The sequence below is a fragment of the Convolutriloba macropyga genome, chromosome 3, assembly GCF_964194025.1.
Source record: "Convolutriloba macropyga chromosome 3, txConMacr16.3, whole genome shotgun sequence".
Lineage (NCBI taxonomy): Eukaryota > Metazoa > Xenacoelomorpha > Acoela > Convolutidae > Convolutriloba > Convolutriloba macropyga.
Window position 1 is genome coordinate 28,102,403 of NC_134470.1, and position 24,042 is coordinate 28,126,444.

Consider the following 24,042-nt stretch of genomic DNA (forward strand, 5'->3'; position numbering starts at 1 on the left):
CACTCTCCCTTTTTCGTTGAGTTCTCCGAAATTGCTTTTGAAAATATTGAAAACAAGTGAAAACATTCTCTTTAATAATAATCTTTAATCTTTGAACATCATAAGTCCCGTGAATTTATTCGGTTAAAGAACACTAAAAAATAGTTTACGCCTCATTTTGAGGCAAAGTAGTCGTGAAAGAACAATGACCCCAAATCAGGTGTGGTCAGAGTGCCGCATGTTTTGCTGTGACATGTGAGTTAGTAAAATGACAAAATTATTGACAAAAATTGTAGTCTATGAGCAAGTCAGGATATAATGCATAAAATCCACACGCAATCTTTTCAATTGATTCATTCATCAACTCTCCGATTATTCATAATTTCGATGCGAAACAACAATGATAATTGAAATGGATCTTGTTTTTACAGAGGAAAAATGCACAACTCACTCGGAAAGAGAACTGACAAGATTATTTGGTGACAACTAATAAACAAACCCAAATATAGACTGTCTGAAACACGTAGAAAGAGGCTACCCAGTAATCAGTAAACTAAAACAGAACCAAAACTTAATCAATTCACACATAAACGTGATGTGGTGATCAGTTTACAAGCTTTTTCTGTGAGGGTTGTTTTGGAGTCGAAGACTTTGTGAAATAATTGTAATTATAATGAGTTGATGTTGAAAGTGAATCTCGCAAAGGACATGCTATAGGTGAACGTCTATCAAACTTGAATGATTACATGAACAAAGATTGGCATCATTTCCGTTCTTGCCCCCCCCCCCCCCCTGTACGTTATGCACACCAACCCCAGTTACAGAGCACGCGCTATTACCCAGTAAGTCAATTTAAAAATATGGCACGTGCGCTTCGGCTTGGGGGGAATATGCACCCACTAAGCTGGGGTGGAGGAGAGGTGGGAGGAGGGGGGTGAGAACAAACGGAAAAGATCGAAAGATTGAGTAATTAAATTTTAAATTCAGATGGCAAAAAATGTTTCCTTTCAGTTACGTTTTGCAGGAAAGTAAGTTGCATGCTTTGAGGCAAGTGATGCAAGAAAGTTCGTTTACGTATATGATTGGTAAAGAATTGGCCAGTCAATTGACATTCCAAGATAAAAAATTCTTTTACATTTTAGCAAAATAATTGTTTTTGTTTGAATTCCTGCAAGTACGCAAGCAGGCAAATGTCATCTCAGTAACTCGTTTTCAGAAAAATGAGTCTTAAAAGGAGGCTCAGCAATATACATATTTTCTACATCACATTCCGGCAAACAGATAAAGGAAAGTGCCCTCTAAATCGAACATTTGTTCCTTGGAAATCAAAATTTAAAATAAAGCACTAAAAAGTAATTTTTATCTGAAAAATTAATCCTGTCATTTGCCAATCAACTCTGAAAACATATTTTGAAATTTTAAATTGTTTTTGACACAGACTTTTTTTAAAATTTAAATTCACTAGTGATCTCTAATTTGGAAAAATTTTTCTCTGAAATGCGGATAACAGCCATTATAGCGGATAGAGCAGTTTCTCTTTCCAAAATTGAGCCTTATGATCCAAAAAAATATTGCTTGCAGTTTTGGTTGACCGCAGCAGGAATTTGATCGTTTACCAATTACACAGAAACAACAAAAAATCTTTAGAATTTTTGAAGTTTCAAAATTTTCGAATGAGAAACGCACAGAAAACATTGAAACACAAAACTCAATTCATGTTGTTCCAAACATTAGCTATCGCTAATATAAAATGTAAAAGGCGACTAACAAATTTGATTTGGGCTCCAATTTATGAGATACCGGGGCTAGACGGGATGGCTATCTTGTAAGATCTTACATAAATCTCATAAAAGATGGTTATCTTAAAAGATCTGGCAAGATGAATGCTGGCTATCTTGTAAGAGTCTTACACATTCGTTCGGGTTGAGTTGGTTTTTTTGAATGAGGTATTGTTCATTTATTGCATTAAAAACTAGGGAAAGGCGTGATAGCCGAGAGGTAAGGTGTCTGATAAGTTGTCTATGTGAGGATGAGCTCTTACTTAACCATAGCTTCACGTTGACCATAGATTGAACAATGTTGGCTGCAATGATGGTACCACGTGAAAGTTACAGATGCAAAAAAGGTGGCTATAGTCACCAAAAAAGAGCAATGTTGCTCATAAAAAGATCAGTCTGAAATGTGGGGAATAAAAAGAAAAAGGGCAGCTGAGAACAGGCTACTGTAGGCGTAATGATGTTCCGCTACGATTACGTAGAAACCATAATTATTATCATTAAAGCATTGCACGAATTTGAGTGATTTTTTTGTCTTAATTCCTCGAAAATTGATTTATACGTTGAAAAATTCAAATTTTATGACACCCGATTTTCGGGAAACACAAAAAAGTCATTTTTTCTTCATTTCTTGATTACTGCAAATTTATTTTAAGCAAAATTATGTTAACAGAATTAGTTTAATAGTCCTGTAAGGCGATGCATCCTGTAGTAGGATTCTGGAAGAAACTTATAAGATCTTTCTTTCTTTAGGATTTCTTTCAATTACAATCTTTGATTAAATATCGAAAAATTTTGATGAAAACTTATTGCTAAGATGGAATCTTTGTATAACGTACGAATTATTAATGAAAGTTTATTTACAAAACTAACTGAATTTCACATCCGATTACGTAATAGTAAGGGTGAAGATTTCAACCAAAATTGTCCAATAGCTTAAGGGTCCAATAACTTTATACAATGAAATATCGGAAAAGAAGCCGGACACCAAAATCACGTAAGCTTTTAAGTTAAGCACATTTGACTACAGCCTTTTGACACTTTCTATTAATGGTTACAAGGTGAAATGATTACGTTGAAAAGTAGGAGTCCAATTGAAATAATTCAAGCATCAATTAAGCACTGCTAACTTCAAGGCACATTAGATGTGAACGAAACAAAACATAATAAAACTGAGAGGAATAACATTCGGTTTCCGGACATTTGATAAGACTGCAGGGCTAAAAAAAATACGCCGGATTATTTCAGTGGTTGAGATGTAGAATATTTTATCGGGATGCAACATATAGAAATTATTTGAAGACACATTAATCATGCCGTTGATGTCTACCATTAAGGGCAATAGTACCCTGGTCGGGGAATCAGCTTCATTTACTGCAGTATTTTTTAAAACTATGATTTCACCTGATTTCATTGTTTTCACAACACAATCATGTAGAATTTTTGCCTTAAAAACAAAACTATTTACCGCAACATAGCGGTGACCTTAAATAATACTGCAATAATTCCTCGACCCGGGTACGAACTATTATGATCAGTAAATATGATCAGGTATACGTATAACAAGTAGGTTATTAAAAGCATGCATGACTTTCAAGTACTTTTCTTTTCTTGGATACCACCAGCAATCAGAGCAGTTTGTTCCCCTTCATTGAAACTGATTTGGGAAACATCTGAACCAGAGACTACATTCCAAATCCAAACCAAACAATGGTACATGGAACTTTCCATACCACTAAGAGATAGATTGAACATCTACAGAAGTCGCCGAATATTCGATAGTGAAGCATTTTCCATTCAACGAGTACCAACCAAACGCATCCCAACCGAGCAACCTTCTAAAGACCAGACACAGCTACCAGAGACAAAAAGGACGTCCAAAATGAAGATCCAAGAAAATGATGAAAAAGATGCGCTGCACAGCTAAACAATTATACACAAGATATTGAAGATTGCAAATACCAAAAATTTTAAGGGCAATAATCCATTAAAAACGAAACCCAATGTATTCAGACTTGTAGTTGGCTCGTTATTGTTTATCGTTTTTTTTCTGTTTTTTGTTTCAGTTTATCTTGTTCTTCAGCATATCATTAACAGTTGTTCTGACAGAAAGGTGGTCTAACCTCAATATCAACGAAGAAACAAAAGGCCAATAGAACAGAATTTAGGAAGCTAAATAATCTTTACCATGATTTTTTTTTTCAAAATTGGCATTTGTTAATTGTAACATTTCTATTTTGGGAACATTAAACACTCAATGAGTTTGTTGGCAGACATCAAATACAAGCCAGCCAATATTCCATCTCAACATGAAACACCAAAAGGAGCAAAAGGGCAAAATCACTATCCAGGAGAACTAACTAACAACTGTAATCATTAATTAACTAACTGATAGGCATCAGAGTTGGCTGCACTGATTGGGTTAATGATTATGGATAGTTAGTTATTGTTATGGTTATAATTAGTTATTGGTATACACGGAGGGTGATTACAATATGTGCAATATTGATCAGTTCTATAGTGCTCTATTATTGTCTGCAGTGCAGCAAAACGAAGAATGCCATAAGGGCCAAACTCAGAAAATTATTTGCATTCACAATAGGGCAGGAATATTGGGGATAAAAGAAGGAATAAAGACTGGAATCAAGGAAGGAACGGAATTGGTCGGTTAAGGTTGCTGCGACACCAACAGCCATGTTCGCCTCGGTTGAAAATGGTTTCTTTGAGAAGAGAAAAGGCGACAATCACAGGCAGTATGTCAATATTGTTTTTCGTTTTCGCGTTTTTATTTCTCCATTAGGATTACAAGATTACTGCAGGCATCTCACGGCTTTTCTGTTCAAAACCATAAGACTGTTTTGCCGAAAATGAACAGATGGAGGTGGGCTTAATTTGAGCCAGTGTTGTCGCATAACTGGGAGGAGAAGTGTGCCATTGAAGTATTGTCTTTTAATCATAGGACTGGTCGCATAGGATCAGATATGGTTTGGATGTTAATCGATTAGGAATGGTGTCAGTTATGTGCAGGCTACATAAGTCTAGAAATCTACTCAGGAAAAGATAAGAGGCATTCTGGTCAAGGATTTCACGATAGAAGTTGCTCGTAGATGAAGATCAACTCCGGTTAAACAGTCGAAAAAGGGGAAGATACGAAAGATTTAATCTTGATCTGTCATTGAGATTGTCTTTATCATCCGATCTGATCTGGCAAATTTTCCCAAGACATGGGATATCATTGACAACATCTAACTAGTGAATGTCGATGTCAAAATGAGATAGAGCACTACAGTTTAATTTGTTAGCAATGTTACGCGTGCGAGTCTTCTAGGAAATTAAGGTGCAGAGAGCTTCACTTCTACAGAGTGCTGGTTGATGTGAGTCTTTGGGTTATTGATTACAACTTAAACTGGTTCTTCTGGGCGTCTTTGGTCATTGCCCCTTTTGGATCCAGAGAGACAGACGATAAAGGGAGTTGAGTTCCTCTTCGCACTGGCATGTTGAAGGTGTTCGGGAAAAGGGGGAAGGTAGGGTAAGGGGAAGGCAGGCGCAGAGGGGGGGGGGGGGTGATTCGGGGTCCTGCGTGGGTTAGTTGGGGGTGTTGACACTTACATCGGTTGAGAAGCCCTCGACCAATATGGCAACGAGGAGGTTGAAGAGGATATAGTTGCCAAATGTCATGAGAGCCACAAAGTAAACGGCGGCCGAGGGGTGGGTGAAGGACATGCCATTGTAGAGCACCAAGTACCACGCCTCCTGAGTCAGTATCTGCACGCACAACCACCACCCAATCACTTTTTACCCTAACAGGTAGACATCACACAAAGACACACACCCTCACGCACTCACAATCAGCACCATCAGTCATAACCCAACTATACCCTTCTAACTATTTATAACTCATCAAAACCAACAATTTGGTACCCCACCAGCAGCCACACATAAAATTAACCAATCGTTTTTTCAATTGTTCTCGTCAAAGTGATGTTTTAATTACCATTAAGAACAGCACCAAGCCCAACTTTGGCATCAAGTGCAGTTATGAAATTTCATCTTATAAATATAATTATAATTTTGTTAGGTATGTAGGGTGGTTTAAAAGTTTTTATTGAGCAACATCATATGAATTATTTCGTGAATCTTGAACTTAACGTTACGGTTTGTCAACCTGAGCGCAAATGTACGACTCAATCGTCTCAATCGAGAAATTGGCCGTTTGATTAATTCCTCCCTCAGCAAATATCAGATTTGTCTGACTTTGGATAAACTTGATAAATCATATGATAAATGACACGACCAAACTGCTGTTCCAGTCATAATCCGGATTTGGGATCAAATAGGAGAAAGCAAAGCTAAGCATTTATTAAGGACGAAGCAAAGCTACAAAAATAGGCTTATACAGTGGGAAAGCGCGAGATCCATTTTTCAACATTGCCAATAATTGATTGTTAGAAAAACAAACAAAAACAAAAACAAAAACCCACGGAGAAGAAACACAGAATCAGCTCACAAGCTGAAGACATTTCAATCAATTACCAGCTTATCGGAAAAATTTGAATGAAAGCCAAAAATGGTACAAGTAGTGTGTTAGTAAAGCGGAATAAGAACCACGAGCAAAAACATGACTCAATATTTAAAAAAAAAACAATCAAGACCATTGGAACACATTTTGCGCATAAACAAAATAAACTAATTTTGCATTTTATCTCTATTTTCCATTTGGCACCACGTCACTCTTCTGCTAGTAAGTTAACTGTGAAACCAGGTTGAGTGATCGAATATAGCGATCGAGCAACTCCGGCAATTTTGAATCCCAAAACGAACGTATGGTAGGCAGAAGTTCTGCGAAATCCTCGACGCAAGAGCCATCATGATCGATTTTTTTCTCTAGAAGTTGAGCTGTTTTCAGGTAAATCAGAAATGAGAGCGGAGTAATAGGAAGGTATAAATCCAGATAAGATGAGCAAACATTTGTGGAAGATAAACAGGTAAGCAAACGAACTAACAAACAAACAAACAAACAAACAAACAAACAAACAGACAGACAAAACATGAAGCCGCGGCACAACACATTATTTTGTAATCCAAGCCTGAGTTGACCATCGGAATAAATTGATTATGTCTACACCTGTTAATTAAAATACTGATTCCTCTTTCTGTCATAAAATTCGGAACTTTGCCAAAAATTCTCTTCATACATTGTTGGGCGAAATGGTGCGTTAATTTTTCACTAAAAAGAGTATTGGCATGAAAACTATTTGACAAGTTACCATGAAATTTGTCAACAATCGCCAGATTAAATTATGTCGAGAAAGAAGAAACAGGATGATGGGTAGAGTACATGTTGAAGCCAGACATTTTGTAAAATATTTAGTCAGTTTGTATGAGTGCTAGCTGATCTTGATCGTAGTAAATACGGAGCGGAATTGACCACAAATAGAGCTTAAAACTTTTTCTTGATATTTTATTTAGTTCAAACTAATAAAATTCAGCGTATTTCTCTAAATTAATTTTACACTCAAAAAAATTGACACGGTTAAAAAGTTTTGAAATTTTCTCAAGAAGCTGAGGTTTTTAAGCGTAAGAGAGCTATGGCTGTTTTTGGCTAATGACAGACAAAGACGGCAAAAGACGTTATAGATTTTCTTCTGTGGTATCATCGGTGTGTTCAATTTTAAGCGAAGGAAATTGCCAGTCTTAGACGTAGGAAATAATCGATATAGTCGGTTTTAGCCGTTGGAAGCCATCCGTACGTTCGGTTTCTAGACTTAAGAAATTGTATAAGAAGTGTACTTCAGGGATGTTGGCTTTAGCTTTAGTAGCAGCGTTGTGGGGAACGCACTTGGAGGGGGGGGGGGGGGGTGCATTGCAAAGTTTAGGTGAATTGAATACTGAGAGTCTAGTAAATCGAAGGACTCTGAGAGTGGCCTCCTGGCATTACCTGTCAATCCCGTTCTTCAGGAAGATTGGTCCAAAAGTTCAGACAAAAAATCGGCCATGCAAAAAACTGCAAAATAACACGTGCCTAATAAACTACCAAAAATTTCTTACTGTTTCATTTTGAACAAAACAGAGATTTGTTGCGTTCTATGTGATTTAAATAAGCCTTTTTTTGTTTTAGAAAATGATACTGAGCATACCAAACACTCCGAAGATTCTATAAAATTTAAAATAAACACTTTTGCGTTTTTTGTTATGTTTGATTGGTCAACTCCAATGTTCATGTGAGTCAAAACAAACGCCTTTTTTTTTCGAATCAAAATAACAGGAACTGTTAGCCAAGAAGTAATTTTCCCTAAAATTGTTTTACTTCAAATACAATTTCCGCTGTTATAGGTTACCAATAATTATCGCATCAATTTTTTTTGTTTTCTGCAATTTGTAAAATGTAGCAATACTTTTACTTCAAAACCTACAGTCAGTTTCTTTTGTAATCTAGATCACAAATAATTTCAATTGTAAGTTATATACTTTGTATATTTTTCCTTGGAGGATTTGCAACATAAATGAATTGATAACTGCAACACAATCATTTTTAGTTAAACAGACATCAGCATCAGATGTGACCAAGCACGCTTTTCGAAATTTAGGAAATTGTGCATGATCAAAAGTCATTTTCTCATAGATTCTCATGGAAAATTTGTTCCTAATTGGAGTCTTCATCTGGGTTTTGGACAACAAAATAACTGCTGACCAGACATGTCTCTTTTATAGACAGTGGGCATCCACGTGTCTGATTGAGAACATTTATCGCGCATAATTTTTTTTTTACCTTCTAGACAACATCTTTTTTTAATCGTATTAGATCTATATAGAAAAATCTTATGGTGTAAAGTCTAACAAATATATATTTTTTCTGTAAAATTTGATAGCGTGGATCTTAAGCAGGTGAAATCTCGTAGATTGAAATTTACAGTGTGTGTGTGTGTGTGTGTGTGTGTGTGTGTGTGTGTGTGTGTGTGTGTGTTAGTGTGTGTGTGTGTGTGTGTGTGTGTGTGTGTTAGTGTGTGTGTGTGTGTGTGTGTGTGTGTGTGTGTGTGTGTGTGTGTGTGTGTGTGTGTTAGTGTGTGTGTGTGTGTGTGTGTGTGTGTGTGTGTGTGTGTTAGTGTGTGTGTGTGTGTGTGTGTGTGTGTGTGTGTGTTAGTGTGTGTGTGTGTGTGTGTGTGTGTGTGTGTGTGTGTGTTAGTGTGTGTGTGTGTGTGTGTGTGTGTGTGTGTGTGTGTGTGTGTGTGTGAGTGTGTGTGTGTGTGTGTGTGTGTGCGTGTGTGTGTGTGTGTGTGTGTGTGTGTGTGTGTGTGTGTGTGTGTGTGTGTGTGTGTGTGTGTGTGTGTGTGTGTGTGTGTGTGTGTGTGTGTGTGTGTGTGTGTGTGTGTGTGTGTGTGTGTGTGTGTGTGTGTGTGTGTGTGTGTGTGTGTATGGTCTGATAAGGTTGAAGTTTTTGTCAGTCGTCTGATGATCTAATTTCCAATATTTTAATTTATTTACAGTGTTCAAAATCGAAGAAACTCGATGAAGAATCTGATAAGAAGAGTCCTTCCTTTGACTGTGAGACAAACAATTTGGAGAAAATTTGTCAAATTTTCGAATGTAAAAACTCCGGAATAACAGGGGATTTCATCTTCATCAGAGCTCAATGTTTTCCTTCTTATCACTATGTTCTATTGTTGGTCAATTCAGTCCGTTTTCTATTTAGATTTTAATCTGATTTTTCTCGATATTTTGCACTCATATTCTCGCAGTTTTTTGAACGATTGAAGTTGGCTCCTCGAATTTAGAAAAAAAATGGAGGGAAGAAGAAACAAAGAAACAAACAAAACAAACAAAGCAAAAGATTGATGCTCAACTATAACATACAAAAACGTTGCGAGGATAGGTACTCATGGAAAGCTGTTCACACTGAAAAGACGATAAATACAAAAAAATACGTCACGACAGTCAAAATACGAGTAAAATTCTTTAATTTTAAGGCAATCAAGGATGAAACAAGCACCACCGCCTCGCAGTTTCTCGTCAACATAACGCTCCCCTAGCCTAATTTGGGTTTTTAACTAAAACTTATATTCGGTGTAAATGCAAATCAAATCGAAAGATGCTGTTTCATATTTAAGTTCTACGTGACAATAACCAGCCCTACTAGGCTAAACTACTCCACGGTCAAACAACCGATTGGCAGGTTTTTAATTATCTGGTCATCATCTAGGAGATTTTTAACACGAATCATACCCCCCCCCCCCCACCGTGGGACTGCGCGTTGATAACCGTGTTATCCTAAGCGAGCACCCCAACCTCCTATTTTGCCCCAAGATATAACTTAGGCTGTCACCAATTTAGGTTACTCGAGCGTTATGCTGATAGCCGGAACAAGCATGTTACATGTACTGATGACATTGAAAGATAGAGAGAGGGACGATGTTGCAAGAGAGAACCTAGTGACACAAGTCAGCACACGAAACGAGACAACAAGAGGCGGGCAAGCGGGCGGGCGGGCTTTCGGGTCATAGGCAGAAGATAGTCGCAACAACACAAGCAGGGGCGAGTAGTGAGCGAGCGATGGAGCCATTCCTCTCACACGCGACACAAAGTCACAATTAGATATAGTATTTGAAGCAGGAGTAGGAGTCATGTTGACTTATAGTTGCAAGAACCCTCACAAACAAATACATATGACAACACACTCTCAAGACAAAAAGATGCACACCTGCTTATTTCATCATATGATGCTTAAGCTTTGTTTATGTGCGTGTTAGTGTAGGCGTGTTTTTTCTATGTGAGTATAACTATATGCTGCATGTTATCAATACATGATTGAAGAAGAATGCGTGCTGTTTGCTGTTTGATGTTTTCTGAACTGTTTCCTTTTCTTGCTTTTGTTTATAAGTACACTTATAAATATCTGTTTTCATTTTTGACACTTATATCACTGTTGAAGCGATGCGCGATGCTCTTATACTCAATATTTACTTGGGTACCTAAAATTCTTTTCCGAAATAAAGATGCTTTTTGTGCGAGTTGGCGACTAAGTTCCTGACGGATAGTTGTATTAATTATGCACAAAAGTGCGTTTTTCTCCACAAAAATCAAAGATTAGGATGTAGAAATAATCAATTGCCTCCTCATAAATGATTCAGAACTATAGTAACAATGGAATGATACAAATAAAAGTAACCATGAACATATTTTATTAAAATATGCAGCGCTGCGCAGGAGGCGACATCAGAGCCAGAGGAAACCTAAGTTTTGATCAAAATTTCATCAATGTTATCAAATTGACTTTAAGTTTGCGTTTTCTGTCCCCTGGCACCAATTGTCTTCTGGTATCTTAACACATGCCACATGATACGTATAATTTTCTTTCAAAAAGAGGATATTTCAAATAAATTTTCAACCTCAAAAAATGTTAATCAGCTTGCTCATTAGGAACACAACACCAGATCTCAAAAAAAAATAAAAGTACTCAGAGCTTGTTTCCGAAATGGTGTTTACTTAAACGTCCGTTTTTTTAAATGAGCGATTGAATAAACTATATCCTAAAAAAGTTTTGAGCTTGAGAACTTGAATCATCTTTCATTTGAAAACAAAAAAGGAAACAACAGCATTTCTGCGCTTTAATTGCATATAAATAATTTCTTTCTTGCTTCAGTGGAACCGCTGTTGTTTTTTACGCTATTGTTTATCTATTTCCAGCGGAAGATTAATAATTGCATTCTGTTTTCTACAACACTTGTTTTTTGAAGCGTCCACACTGTTAAATCTTTTTAATTATACACAATGCTAGCAGTACAAAGACTGATAATTGAAAAAGATCATAAAAATTACAATCAAGGATATCTCTATGATGAGACAGGATCATATTGAACTAAAACCAAAGACCTTTTCAGTTTCTTTTTCCTTTTTGATAGATTTTTTGATTTTTTTGTATGATCCTTTTATGACTACTAAGAAATCATACAAATCATATATGACCTAGTACGAAGTCAAAGAAAGTGGTATGATCGGTGACTCGGGTGCACACTTTCTTTTATGATTTTAGCAGTTTTCGTTAAAAAATGCTGCGGTTTATATTTTGAAAGTTTCATAATGGATTTCAGAGTAGAATACTTTATTTAATCGTTTTTGTTTTTTGCTGTTGAGTTCAAAATTACTTTAGCCGTTAGGACTGATCTTTCAGCTGTTTTAGTTGTAAATCTAGCTAATCAGTCGTCACGAAAGCACTAATATTGTTATTTAATGTTTCAGAAGTGCTTTTCCTTTCTCTTAAAATTGTTGTTCTATGAAATATGCAAATTACTGACATCATCTTGACAAATTGATTACTGAATCATCGTGTGTTTGGAACAACTGCTCTCAAAAAATAATGCGAGCGAACTAGAGTGACTTAACTTTATTGAAGTTCTGTATAGTTACACTAGGCCAACAAATGAGAATTTAAACAGTCCAAATTTGTAACAGATATCAATAAGGGTGTCCCATTTTTTCACCCCTATTCATTTAACCCCCTATCATTTAACCCCGATTTATTCACCCCTGTATCATTTAACCCCTCTATCTTTTAACCCCACTATCATTTCACCCCGATTTTAATCCCTATAAAATAAGGATTATTAAATTAGCAATAAAATCATTTGGCCATGCCTCAGCGGCCTGTGGGACTTGATATGAAACTATCACAACCGAACGTGGGATTAATCTATCCACTTAAATATGACAAAACATGCCTTTAATGTCGACTGCTAATTAGCGGGATGAAATGATAGAGGGGTGAAGTGATAGCAGGGTTAAATGATAGAGGGGTGAATAAATCGGGGTTAAATGACAGGGGGTTAAATGAATAGGGGTGAAATGAAGTAGAACCATCAATAAGTAGCACTGGCAAAGCACTGAAGTAGCAATAAGTCTATAAGAGTTTCGTTGAAAAGAATAAAAAGCTTGACTTTGCAAATTATTGACTGGAACGCTATATTTAAATAAGGGTAAAAAGATACGTTTATTGCAAATGATTTAACGTGTGATTACACTACTGTTGGGGATCTAAGCACAACTACTGTAAAATTGTTCCAGTGCTGCTAGATTTGAACCAGCATATCTTACTTGGAAGCCTAGTTGTGCTAACCACTACACCAACTTGTCCTAAGCTCTAGAATGGGGGCACCTTTTATAACCCGTTCTCACATTCTTGTTCCTCAAGGCTTCATTTCGCTATCCAAGTATACGTTGAGCAAGTAGAGCTTCTTGTCAAGCTATGTTAAGCTTATCTTATATACAAATTCAAATTACTTTAGGTTGTTCTCTCTCAACCTTTTAACAACTACGAAATAAGTGAAAAAATATTGCTCAAAAGCCTCACTTTTTATAAAAAAAATTTCAGTTTTTTTCTCATTTGTTCACTTCAGCTAATTTGAGTTAATTGGCTTTATTTTATAAATGAAAATCACTGCTATTTTATAAATGAAAATCAACTTCGAGTTCATTGCCATACGAAAAGGAAACAGTTCATTGTGTTTTTGATATGTCCATTTAAGATTGTTTTGAGGGTATTAGTTTGCCTTTAATTGTGGTTGAAGTGACGAAAATTTTTACTCCGATTTTTACTCCACAATACGGTTAGCATATACATTTAATTTTTTTCGTGATATTTGCGTATTTTATCATTTTTTTGCTGACTGTCGATGCTTTCTTTTGGTTTTGTTTTTTTTGTGTGCTGTTCTTTATCTGTATGATCGTTTTGTTTTGTTTTGTTTGTTTGTTTTGTGTATATGATTGTTTGTAAGTTTGTGTGGCGTGTTACCTCTTTGTAGCCCTCCATGATAAGGGCAACGAGTAAGTTTTGCAGGATGTAATTGCCGAAGGTCATCACCACGACATAATAGAGACACGAGTATGGCCCTACGTTCTTCATGGATGTATACATTAACATTTGCCACTCCTCCCCTGTCAAAACCTGCACCACCACAGCAGGCAGCCGCCGCAGCAACACAATCAATTTAGACCAATCACAACATATCACCACTATTATTACGTAACCACCTCACCATATCACATCATAAGAAACCATATTACATAACACTACCTCTAAACTTCAACTTACTAACAGTATAACTCATCTTTGATTTTATCTCATTAGATGAATCTCGTAAATAAATGGGACTTACCAAACTGTTCCAAAATGGAACAATGTAAAATAGAACAAAGTAAAAATAGTGACAAATCAAAATCAAATGTATCCACTAATGAATATCATCGATAACATTGCTGATAACTCATAATAAATATCCTAGCAAAAATTTAATTGAATAATTAATAACTAGCCCAAATTACCATAACGTTCTGTGATAATCACCCAACAGATCATTAACTACGGGTCAAGGAGCAGTACATATTAATGGTCGGATTTGAGGCTCGTAAATTTGAAGCCACGCACTTTTATACTTATATTTCTACCTGTTACCATCGCGTGATCTATTGAAATGTAACACCACAATTTTCCAGAAATCAAAAAATTTTTGAGAATTACATCATGTCAAACTGAATTGCGTATAAATATATATAAATTAATGCATACTGCTACAGTGCCTACAACAAAATAGTATTTTTTTACAAAGACAAACTTCTCTAATTTGATTTAAGAAAAAACAGTCATTGATGTTTTAGAGGCTTCAGGACATTTTACACATTGCCAGAATCAACTCGCATCATTCTATCCTACCATTTGTGTTCAAATAATCGCTATTATAATTACAAACTCCAACTTATTTTGTACAATTGTCTTTGTAATGAGAAAAATTGGAAATGAGACCTTTTAAAAATCAAAAATCGTTTTTTTTTTCCTCGCGCAAGCTTAAATACACAAACAGAGGTGGCCGAAAAAAATACCAGATTTTTGTACATATGATTTTGTTCAACGTTTGAAACATTTCAACATATATCTTTTTTTGAGGTGCCGAACCATCGTTATTTGTTAAAATCATGGTAAAATCTATATTGAGTGCTAAAACTGTTCAATTTTGTGTCTGTGTGAATGCAATTGATTTTGAGGAAAACAGCTTTTCACATCATTGACTAATCTAATTTTTAGGTGCTACAAAATTCAAATATGCAATTTTTACAAAGAAGTTTAAATCGTACAGAGAACTTCTGCCAAAGTTTCCACAGCTTTTGAAAAATGTTCAAGCTTTTTCGCCACTAGTCATTGCAGCAAATTTGTGTAAAAAATGCAGACAAAAAAGAACTTCGTGTCATTACAGTATCAATTTTGCGTGGTTTTATAACCGACATAGTTATTGCGATTACATATTAACCGTTTTTCACAATTGCAGAATATGCAGCTCAACATGCTAATTTCGTCTCTTGTTGTTCCGACGCCTCTTGGGCAGGAACTATATACTCAAATGAGTTTTTTTGAGACAATTTTGGCCGATCGATATATTCATTGTAGAGAGTTGAGACTGGTATTATTAGAAAGCTCGTCCACCGTAGAATATGGAATTTAAAGGATTTTTTTTTGTTTTCGTTTTTTACAAGGAGTTATCGTGGTTTAAATTTCTGAGAAAATTAGGGTAAATTCCGTTGTTTTTATTCAGATTTTTCGGAAGTTTTTTGCTAAAATTTCGTCAATTTTGCTAAAATTTGTAAAAATTTTTTCAGAAAGTGTTGTTGATTTTATTTTAAAGACAAAAAATCCTGTCGACTATTTTTATTTATTTTTTTGGTCAAACAAACTGGTTAATAAATTCAAAACTCAGACTTTTTCATCAAAAAAAGCACAAAAAAAGTTTCTTTAGTCCACTTTGATTAAATTTGCAGGAAGTACACAACCAAAAACCACAAACATAATCTTTTTAGACTCAAATGTGGCTATCTCTTCTTTAATTTCCGTTGAGAGTGCTCTGCAATTAAAACTTTGCCGTTTTTTGCTAACTTCACTCGTTGATTATCAAAAACGCGGCATTTATTTTTAATTTTTTAATTTAACAAATTATCTATATCTGTAACATTCGAAAGAATAAGTGTTCCTAGACAAACAGCATTAGCAGGGCTAGTTTTGGACAAATCTTGGACTTTTACCGTCCAAATATAATTCGGATTGTAATCAGTCGGTCTATTTTAAATTAAATTAGTCGATCTTTTTATAATAATTAAAGAACAGAACATTTCAAATCGAAGCTCAGTACTGATGGGTCTAATTGGCTTTCTAAGCAGCTCTAAATTAATGCATCTAATTTTTTAATTGAAAGCTTATGGTTGTTTTGGCTTCTAAAAAATTTTGATTTTTCGATAAATATTGGCTTATTGAAGTTTGCCTATTTTTTCTGAATTTTGGCAACTTGTAGCTTAGTGTCAGCGAATAAAAATTGCTTCTTCTTTCTACTAGTTTAAAAGTCAATCTCTATAACGGTTTTACGTCTTAAGTTATGGTTTTCTGGCTTTGATACTACTAGATTTCACATTTCTTCATTTTTCAGATTTGCACATTGTCCACGTTTTTTAGCTTTGTCAAAAAATAACGTTATTGGCGGTTCGTATATCTTATTAATTGAATTCAAAATTAGGCACAATTGATAATATTAAGATCCTTAGAGATATAAATTATGGTTTTAACAGCTTTGACACTGCTTTCTCGAAGAATTTAGTTGAATTTTTTAATGTTGTCTTTAACTGTCGTTTTCACTTTGTCTTTTTTGCCGGATGAAATTTCCTGTACAATGACCCGGTCATTGGCATTTCATGGACATTTCAACACTTTTTAACTTCGCAACTTTGTTACTTTTGTTATCGGTTTGTTAAACAGTCTCGTTAATTAAAGGCCCAAAAAGATATTATTGGTGTCAAGGGAAGCTGTCAAAAGGTATTGGTGTCACAAAATCAAATGTTTTTGAAGAATTCGTTATGACTTCACTGGCTTCGGACAGGATTTTTCAAAATTCTTGATTTTTGTCATATTTGACATTCTTTTTGGAGACGTAAGACATATTCTGAATAATTGCAGGTCTCAAGGAAGATTAAACGAACATATTTTTTTAATTCATTTATAATTAGTGGCTTTCATGACTTTGGAAATAATTATTTTTTCCAAAAAAAAACAAGTTTTATTTAGTGTTGCTTTTTTTCTTTTTGTCTACTTGTTACCAATTCTCATTAATGAGAGGTCACATAATACATTATTGGTAATCACAGAAGGAGCAATCAAACATAATCTGAGGTCTAAAATATGGCTTTAGGGCTTCGAAATGTTTTTCTTGCAAGTTGTATTCAATTTTTTGATTGTTGTCTGTTTGATGTTCTTTTTAAAACCGCATAAAGAATTGGATGCCGAGAGTTCTTGATGCCCTTCCATAGAAGCATTGGTAATCGTGAACCTATGAGATATCTTAGTTGATTTCTAATGGTTTTCATTAAATTGAAATAATTGTTTTTAAAAAAAAATAAGCGAACTTTCAACTTTACTTATTTTGTTCTTTATTGTTAGCAAGCCTTATTATGGACTGATCCCCTGCCTTTTTTGGTGAATTACAAGTTATTTTGTTTAGTTTCAGTTTCATCTGACGCTATTTTGACTTTGTTATTAAGTTTTATTTTTGAAAACGGACATAAAGTTTTTGATTTAATTAAGGTCTGTTGTTGTTGTTGTTTGTTTTTGCTGTTCCACCTGACTCATTCTCTTAATATTTGCATATCTCATGAATCTATTGCATTGTTTTTTCACTGCACTGAGTTATTTGCTGTGGAGGCTATCTTTCCTTTCATACACCATTTTTTTTTGAAAAATACTCGAATTTTTGGGTTTTGCTATCTGTTCCTCAATTGGTAGACAATTATGCCAAAATTGTGGATGAGCGGGGTCGGAACTTTATGTGCCATCGCACATTACTGCGCCTCCTTGTTGACCTTAATGTGATCTTAAATATGGAAACATCAAAACTAAGCATTCAGGTGTTTTCACCTCGAAACACAGTGATGAGTATTGAGCAGTTGCGGCATAAAAATGACAGATACGAGTTTGAGATCGTAAGAGGACATAATTAAGGCGCTGAAAGATGTATAACTGTTTCAAATTAACCTTGCTGGTATTTTTTCTCTTTTTTACATACCCAGTTTATGATTCGGCTTTTAAAATGATTCTGTTATTATATTTGGGGTTCACATTGAGTATAATCACACTGTCAAGCAACTATATCCAAGTTCAGGAGAAGTATTTCCGTCGCTCCAACAATTTTTTTCATTGCTCATTGATTGAGCACAGAGAATTACACGGTGGAGATAGGTCAAAGCAGACTGCTTTTTATGTATGGAAAAAAATTTTTGGCCTGATCAATTTGCGACACATAAAAATATTTTTAGATCTAATTTATCTTGAAAAAAATTTGAAGTTATAAATCAGCAAAAGTGCAAAGTGCTTGATGAAAATAAATTAAAAAATGGGAACTTTTTATTTTATTCAGAAAAAGACTGGCGTAGCAGTCTTTTTCCACCGATATGATGGATGGCAGGTGTTACTGATTTTTAATATAAAGGACACCATATGCCAATTTTTTATTCAGTTGTTACTAGGTAGAGCAGTATGTAATCATTTCTCGGCGAGCAATTTGTATTTATAGTACAACGTTTTATTGGTGTCTAGCAAATGTCGAGTACGAGATTTTGGGTTCAAGGAAAAATCACCGAAACTTCATTTTAATAGAGCCACGACTTTTTCATGGACATTTTTGCCCAGGTTTTGCTCTATCAAATCAATAATTGGTCAACCACTGTATTTTATTAGTCATTCTAAAATTCATAGAATTTACAGCAAAAACAAGCCTGATGGAAGTTGAAACGGAAAACAGAATTTTTTAGTGCAAGTTATTGTTGATCTGTTTGTCATCAAGCTGTTTTGATAAAGATCTCAAAGATTCAAAATGGCTGTTAATTCTGCCTTTTTTCAAATATTCGTGAACCTTTTGGCATTGGGTAAAGTGTCCTGAAACCTGTTGAGACGAAATCCCAACTCTCATATGAAGACCATAAAAGTAAGATTTAAGTGAAATGTATTGATGAAAGTGATTAAATGAATTAGTGGGTGGGTGAGAGAGGGAGTGAGTGGATATGTACCTGGAATACAGTGATGACAGCCCAGAGGAGACTGTCGAAGTTCTTCCTGTCGCACTCTTTCTCCCCTGTCTCCTCAATCACTCGACAGAACTTACACCCGAACAGATGCATCCCCAGAATGCTACAACACACATTACAACCTTACGCCATCGCAATTGTTAACTTGTACAATCAAATAAAGGAGACCTACTTTAATTTTTGTCCAAAAATCAGGAATGTTCTTTTTTATTTGAATTTGTAGAGGAAAAAAAAGTTTATTAGAGAAAATTGTGATCATAAGTTGTGGAGCATCAAAAGATAGCTCAGTTTAAGAGAGCATAGCAAGACTCTCGTAGTGGTGTCAAGCTGGCTAAGTGGGGAGAGCCAGATCAATTCCAAGAAAGGTATCTCTTATCAATAATCTTTTATGCTCGATCAAAAATGGACACGAATAGAGGAGCCACGAGATCACAGACAAAATAGACTGAAAATGAACCAAAGAATTTCAATCAACAATTAACAGATAGAGTTGACAGCATCAATAAAAAAATGCGTTTAGCATTGCGTTGGTGTAGAAATAAATGGGTCTGAATATTTCGATAAAAAATTTCCACAGCAAAACAAGACTTTGATTTGTTGCATCAAAATCAAAATTGAGGTCTTCGCGTACTTTGAAAATTAAAATTAAAAATAAATTTCAAAAGGTTTAGTTAATAGCAGGAATGTAGTAGTTTTTCTCTTCCTAGGAAAAAATTATCCAAAATTTCCCAAAATTGGAGAAAGACAAAAAAATTACCAATTAGAGCGTGGAACAATCATTAAAACTAAAATAAACAAAAAAACTAATTGCTATTTGAAGAGTGGTTTTAAGACGAAGAGGTTGTCATTTAAATCTGGGCTGTACGGGGTTACATCGCTTCCGTTTTTGATTTTCTTTTCCGATATTGACTCATTTCAATTTAGATTGCTCTTCCAACTGATGTTTAGAAACACTCTGAACAGAATGAGCAACGGCTAAGCCGATACTAGCCTAGAAATCTGATCAATTTTACACCATAGAAATAGGATAGTTAAATTAACATTGAAATCTAAAAATTCAAGCAATCCAAAAACCAACGAAGTGACTGAAATCTTCATAGACCTTCAGCTGAACAGCACAGCAAAAGAACAAGAGGAGCCAAAGAATCAAAAGTTAGTTTCACAAAGATGCATAGAATGAAAAAACATTGCCGCGAATTGTAGATTTTGTGGTATCAGCGAGTTGAAAATTAACTATTTAAAATGAACAGGCAAGAAAACTTGAGGAGCAAAAATAGTCATCGGCGAGAAAATTTCATTGCGTTTACGAGACAAGCAGACGTAAGACAAACCCGCAAAAATGTTAAAAATTTGAAATCAGCTTTAAAAACACCAGATTTGCTGAAGACTTTTGGTGAAAAACCTTCAGAACCAACATTGATCAACTAAAACCAACCTGCGAACTCAGTTTCAAGCTCAGAAGAAAATCATAAGACCCCTTCGCGTTCTTTGAAAAATAAAATAAGAAATAAATTTCAAATAGTTGAGTTAATAGCAGGAATTTAGTAGTTTTTCTCTTTGTAGGACAAATTTATCCAAATTTTCCCAAAACTGGAGAAAGACAATAAAAATTACAAATTAGAGCGTGGAACAATCATTAGAACTAAAATAAAAAAAAAAACTAATTGCTATTTAAAGAGTGGTTTTAAGACGAAGAGGTTTTAATTTAAATCTGGGCTGTACGGGGTTACATCGCTTCCGCTTTTGATTTTGTTTTCCGATATTGACTCATTTCAAATTAGATTGCTCTTTCAACTGATGTTTGGAAACACTCTGAACAGAATGAGCAAAGGCTAAGCCGATAAAAGCTTGGAAATCTGATCAATTTTACACCATAGTAAAAAGATAGTTAAATCGAAATTAAAATCTAAAAATTCAAGCAATCCAAAAACCAACCAAGTGACCGAAATCTTCATAGACTTTCAGCTCAACAGCACAGCAAAAGAACAAAAGGAGCCGAAGAATCAAAAGTTAGTTTCACAAGGATGCATAGAATGAAAACACATTGCCATGAATTGTAGATTTTGTGGTATCAGCAAGTTGAAAATCAACTATTTAAAATGAACAGGCAAGAAAACTCGAGCAAAAATAGTCATCGGCGAGAAAATTTCATTGCGTTTACGAGACAAGCAGACGCAAGACAAACCCGCAAAAATGTTAAAAACTTGAAATCAGCTATAAAAACACTAGGTTTGCTGAGGACTCCTGGCAAAAATCCTTCAGAACCAACATTGAACAACTAAAACCAACCTACGAACTCAGTTTCAAGCTCAGACGAAGTTCATAGGACCCCTTGAACTCGAAAAAAAGAACAAAAAATAACAAAAATCAAATTTGACAAAAAAAATTGCAAAAATCTTCGCAATTTTGCATAATTGCTGAATCACTAAGACCTCAAAACCATTTCATTCTAGTACAAAATCAATTCGCAGTTTAGCAGAGGACCATAAAGAAATGTAATGAACAAATAGAGGCGAAGACGACTAAAAATTATTTTAAAAATGAAAAAATGGCAAAAACTAACAAAAGTAAGCTCTCGAAACTAATATCTTCAAAACCAATTTTTTGTTTCCAATATCTAACTTCTGCAGGACGAGTAAGCCATAAAATTGATTATTTAGCCAATATAAGTTCAAAAAATATAAAATAAAAAACCAAAAAACTTTTGCCAAATTTTCAAAGGTCTTGAAAAATATGCAAAAAGTAGTACCTATTGTTTGCGTTTAAGTTGGAATTACCATCATATAAACTTACAAACCAAAAATGTAAAAATGTACCCAAAATAACTCCTATGGACTAAAACCATCGTCTATTGAAGAACTATTGGCCAAAAAACTGAGGAAAAAACAGGAGAAACCTCACAATTCGGGGTTGAAAAACTTCAACAGATGACTCTATTAATTTCAATCTAGACCTTCTCAGCAAACTCAGGAAACTGAGCACGTGAAAGATTGTCAAGGCCAATTTAGAGACTCTAAGTACATATTATAACAAAATCTTAGTCGCATGAGGGGGTCTTAGTGCCCTGGCACGAGGGCAATCTTTTGTGACCCAAAGGAACGTTTTGGAGCAACCTTAAAATCAGAGAGAACAATATCGCCAGATAATTCGATTCACGAGTCAAAAGTCTGATAGTTTTAGCGACCGATGAAATCGTACCCTGGATTCCCTAATTAAACTCAATGTCCACTGGGCCTTACCTGTTTAGTTACATATGGAGGGTCAAATCATGGAGAAATAGGCAAACGCATCTTAAAAGAAAAGACAGAGCACCCATACAATCACCAATCCTTGAAGTGTAAAATAAATTAGCAGAACTAATTTAGCCAGCCGAGAAGATAAGGGCGTTTATTAAACTGTAAATTCTAATTAGTAGAGTTTGGTCCTTAAGCGGTCATTTAAAACTGAAAGAGAATTGTGAAAGTACACAAAGTTTTGCGGGATACAGACGAAAAAATAATCTTGTAATTGGAAAAAACTCTATGTTATCTTTACTGTCAAATAAAACGCCACTTTGTCCCTGGTTTTTAATTCCGAGTAGAAGACCACAATTTTCATTCAACGATAGCTAAAGTATTTTGTCATATTCTTAGCATAAATTTATAAAGTTGGTTTGTTTCTTCTTTCTTAGTTTCAGAAAGTTTACTTTGAAAGTGTATCGGAAGTCATCATCATACCATTGTTATTATAATTAGCAGTCGAAATTTTTATAGAAAAAAAAATTAATTTTGCGCACGTAATAAATTACTTTTAACATAATTTTCGTGGTACGCCTTCTCACTAAAAACGCAACAATCGGACATTTTTGAGTTGCAACACCAATAAAAGTAATTACGCTACATTTTTTCGTTGTTCAAACAAACAGATAAAAAGATCGATATTCTCGCACTTGACTGGGCTATTTTTTGCTTTATATTGACAGAACTCGATTGGATCAGAATTTGCGTTTTTTTCTAAACTAATTTTTTTGATAGTGTTCTTACGTCATTCTGTTTGCTGAGTATTTTTCAAAAATTTTACCTTACACTTCTTAGATACGTCTTTGTCAGGAGTTGAGACTTGGTGTCTTTGATGAACAATTTACGTAGATTACTAGTTAATTAAGTCGCATGTTAAAATGATATCAAATTGAACTTTGACGATGATATCCAAAACAGAATTTTTTTACAGGTTTTGAGGTTCAGCCTTCGTTTCGGTTATTTATGAATGATATAAAGAGATCATTTCAAATAAAATTTTATCATTAAAGGAGGTGTGGCGTAAAATCACCAACTAATTATTTTGAAACTTTCTCCAAAATTCTTTATAAATGATGTCTCTTTGATGTCTTTTTGATGTCTCTGCTTACTGAGTAATTCAGATCTTCAAAAATAACAAAAAACACTTTTATAAAAATTGTTTTTAAATTTGAAAAAAGAGGCAAATTCTTCAAAAAAAAATCTCTTTAATATCTTTTTAGCAGTGATTTATTATGATCTATCAATAAAATTTTAAGACGATTCTGAATACCATGGTCTTTTGTGAGCTTGCAACAAAATGTATAATTCCTAAAATAAAGTCGAAAAAGTTCTTTTTATACAAAACTGGGTCTTTTCCCCCCACCCCCCAGTACGTTATGCACCCCCAGTTACAGGGCACGTGCCATTATATTGTAAATCATTACGCAAAAAATGCACATTTGTCTGGGGGTTGCAAAAAAATTGCACCCAATAAGCTGGAGGCAAAAACGGAAAAGATCCAAGAAACTTTCAGTCATAGTTCAAAGTTCTGGCGAAATAAAGCCTTGCAAAAATTAGAAGGTATGTCTGAATTAGATGTGTTCAAGATTGATTTTGAAAGAATAAATGAAAAGTTTACATGCTAGCTATGATAGATACATCTTTGATTATAGTGCGCTTTATTTTATTATATCTTCATATCGCAACATGCGTTATCTTGTGGCGCAAAGTTAAAAGTTCAAAATTAACATTTTAAGAAAAAAGGGTTGTTGGAAAATAAGAGCAAATATAACGACTAACAACTATTGCATGATTTGAATATTTCGCTTTTGGATTTTCGAATTTCTGTGGTAACGATTCAGGAAAAGCTACAGCTACTTCATATATCAATTTGTTGTTCATAATTTACAGTCAAAATTGATTCCTCAAGG

The 24,042-nt window shown here is 34.7% G+C and overlaps 1 protein-coding gene across 21 annotated transcripts in view; it reads right to left on the reverse strand.

Moving 5' to 3' along the window:
- Window positions 1-24,042, reverse strand: part of LOC142336128 (voltage-dependent T-type calcium channel subunit alpha-1G-like) — a 155,833-nt gene that overhangs the window by 103,086 nt on the left and 28,705 nt on the right. For 10 of the 21 annotated variants that reach the window (XM_075384696.1, XM_075384683.1, XM_075384692.1 and 7 more), the window contains exons 9-10: window positions 18,837-18,957; window positions 13,537-13,689 (exon numbers count right to left, since the gene is read on the reverse strand). In XM_075384696.1, the coding sequence (XP_075240811.1) occupies window positions 13,537-13,689; window positions 18,837-18,957 (274 nt within the window). Of the gene's footprint in view, window positions 1-478; window positions 494-5,363; window positions 5,520-13,536; window positions 13,690-18,836; window positions 18,958-24,042 lie in introns of all 21 variants that reach the window. The other 11 variants (XM_075384700.1, XM_075384697.1, XM_075384698.1 and 8 more) reach the window with 6 other exon arrangements.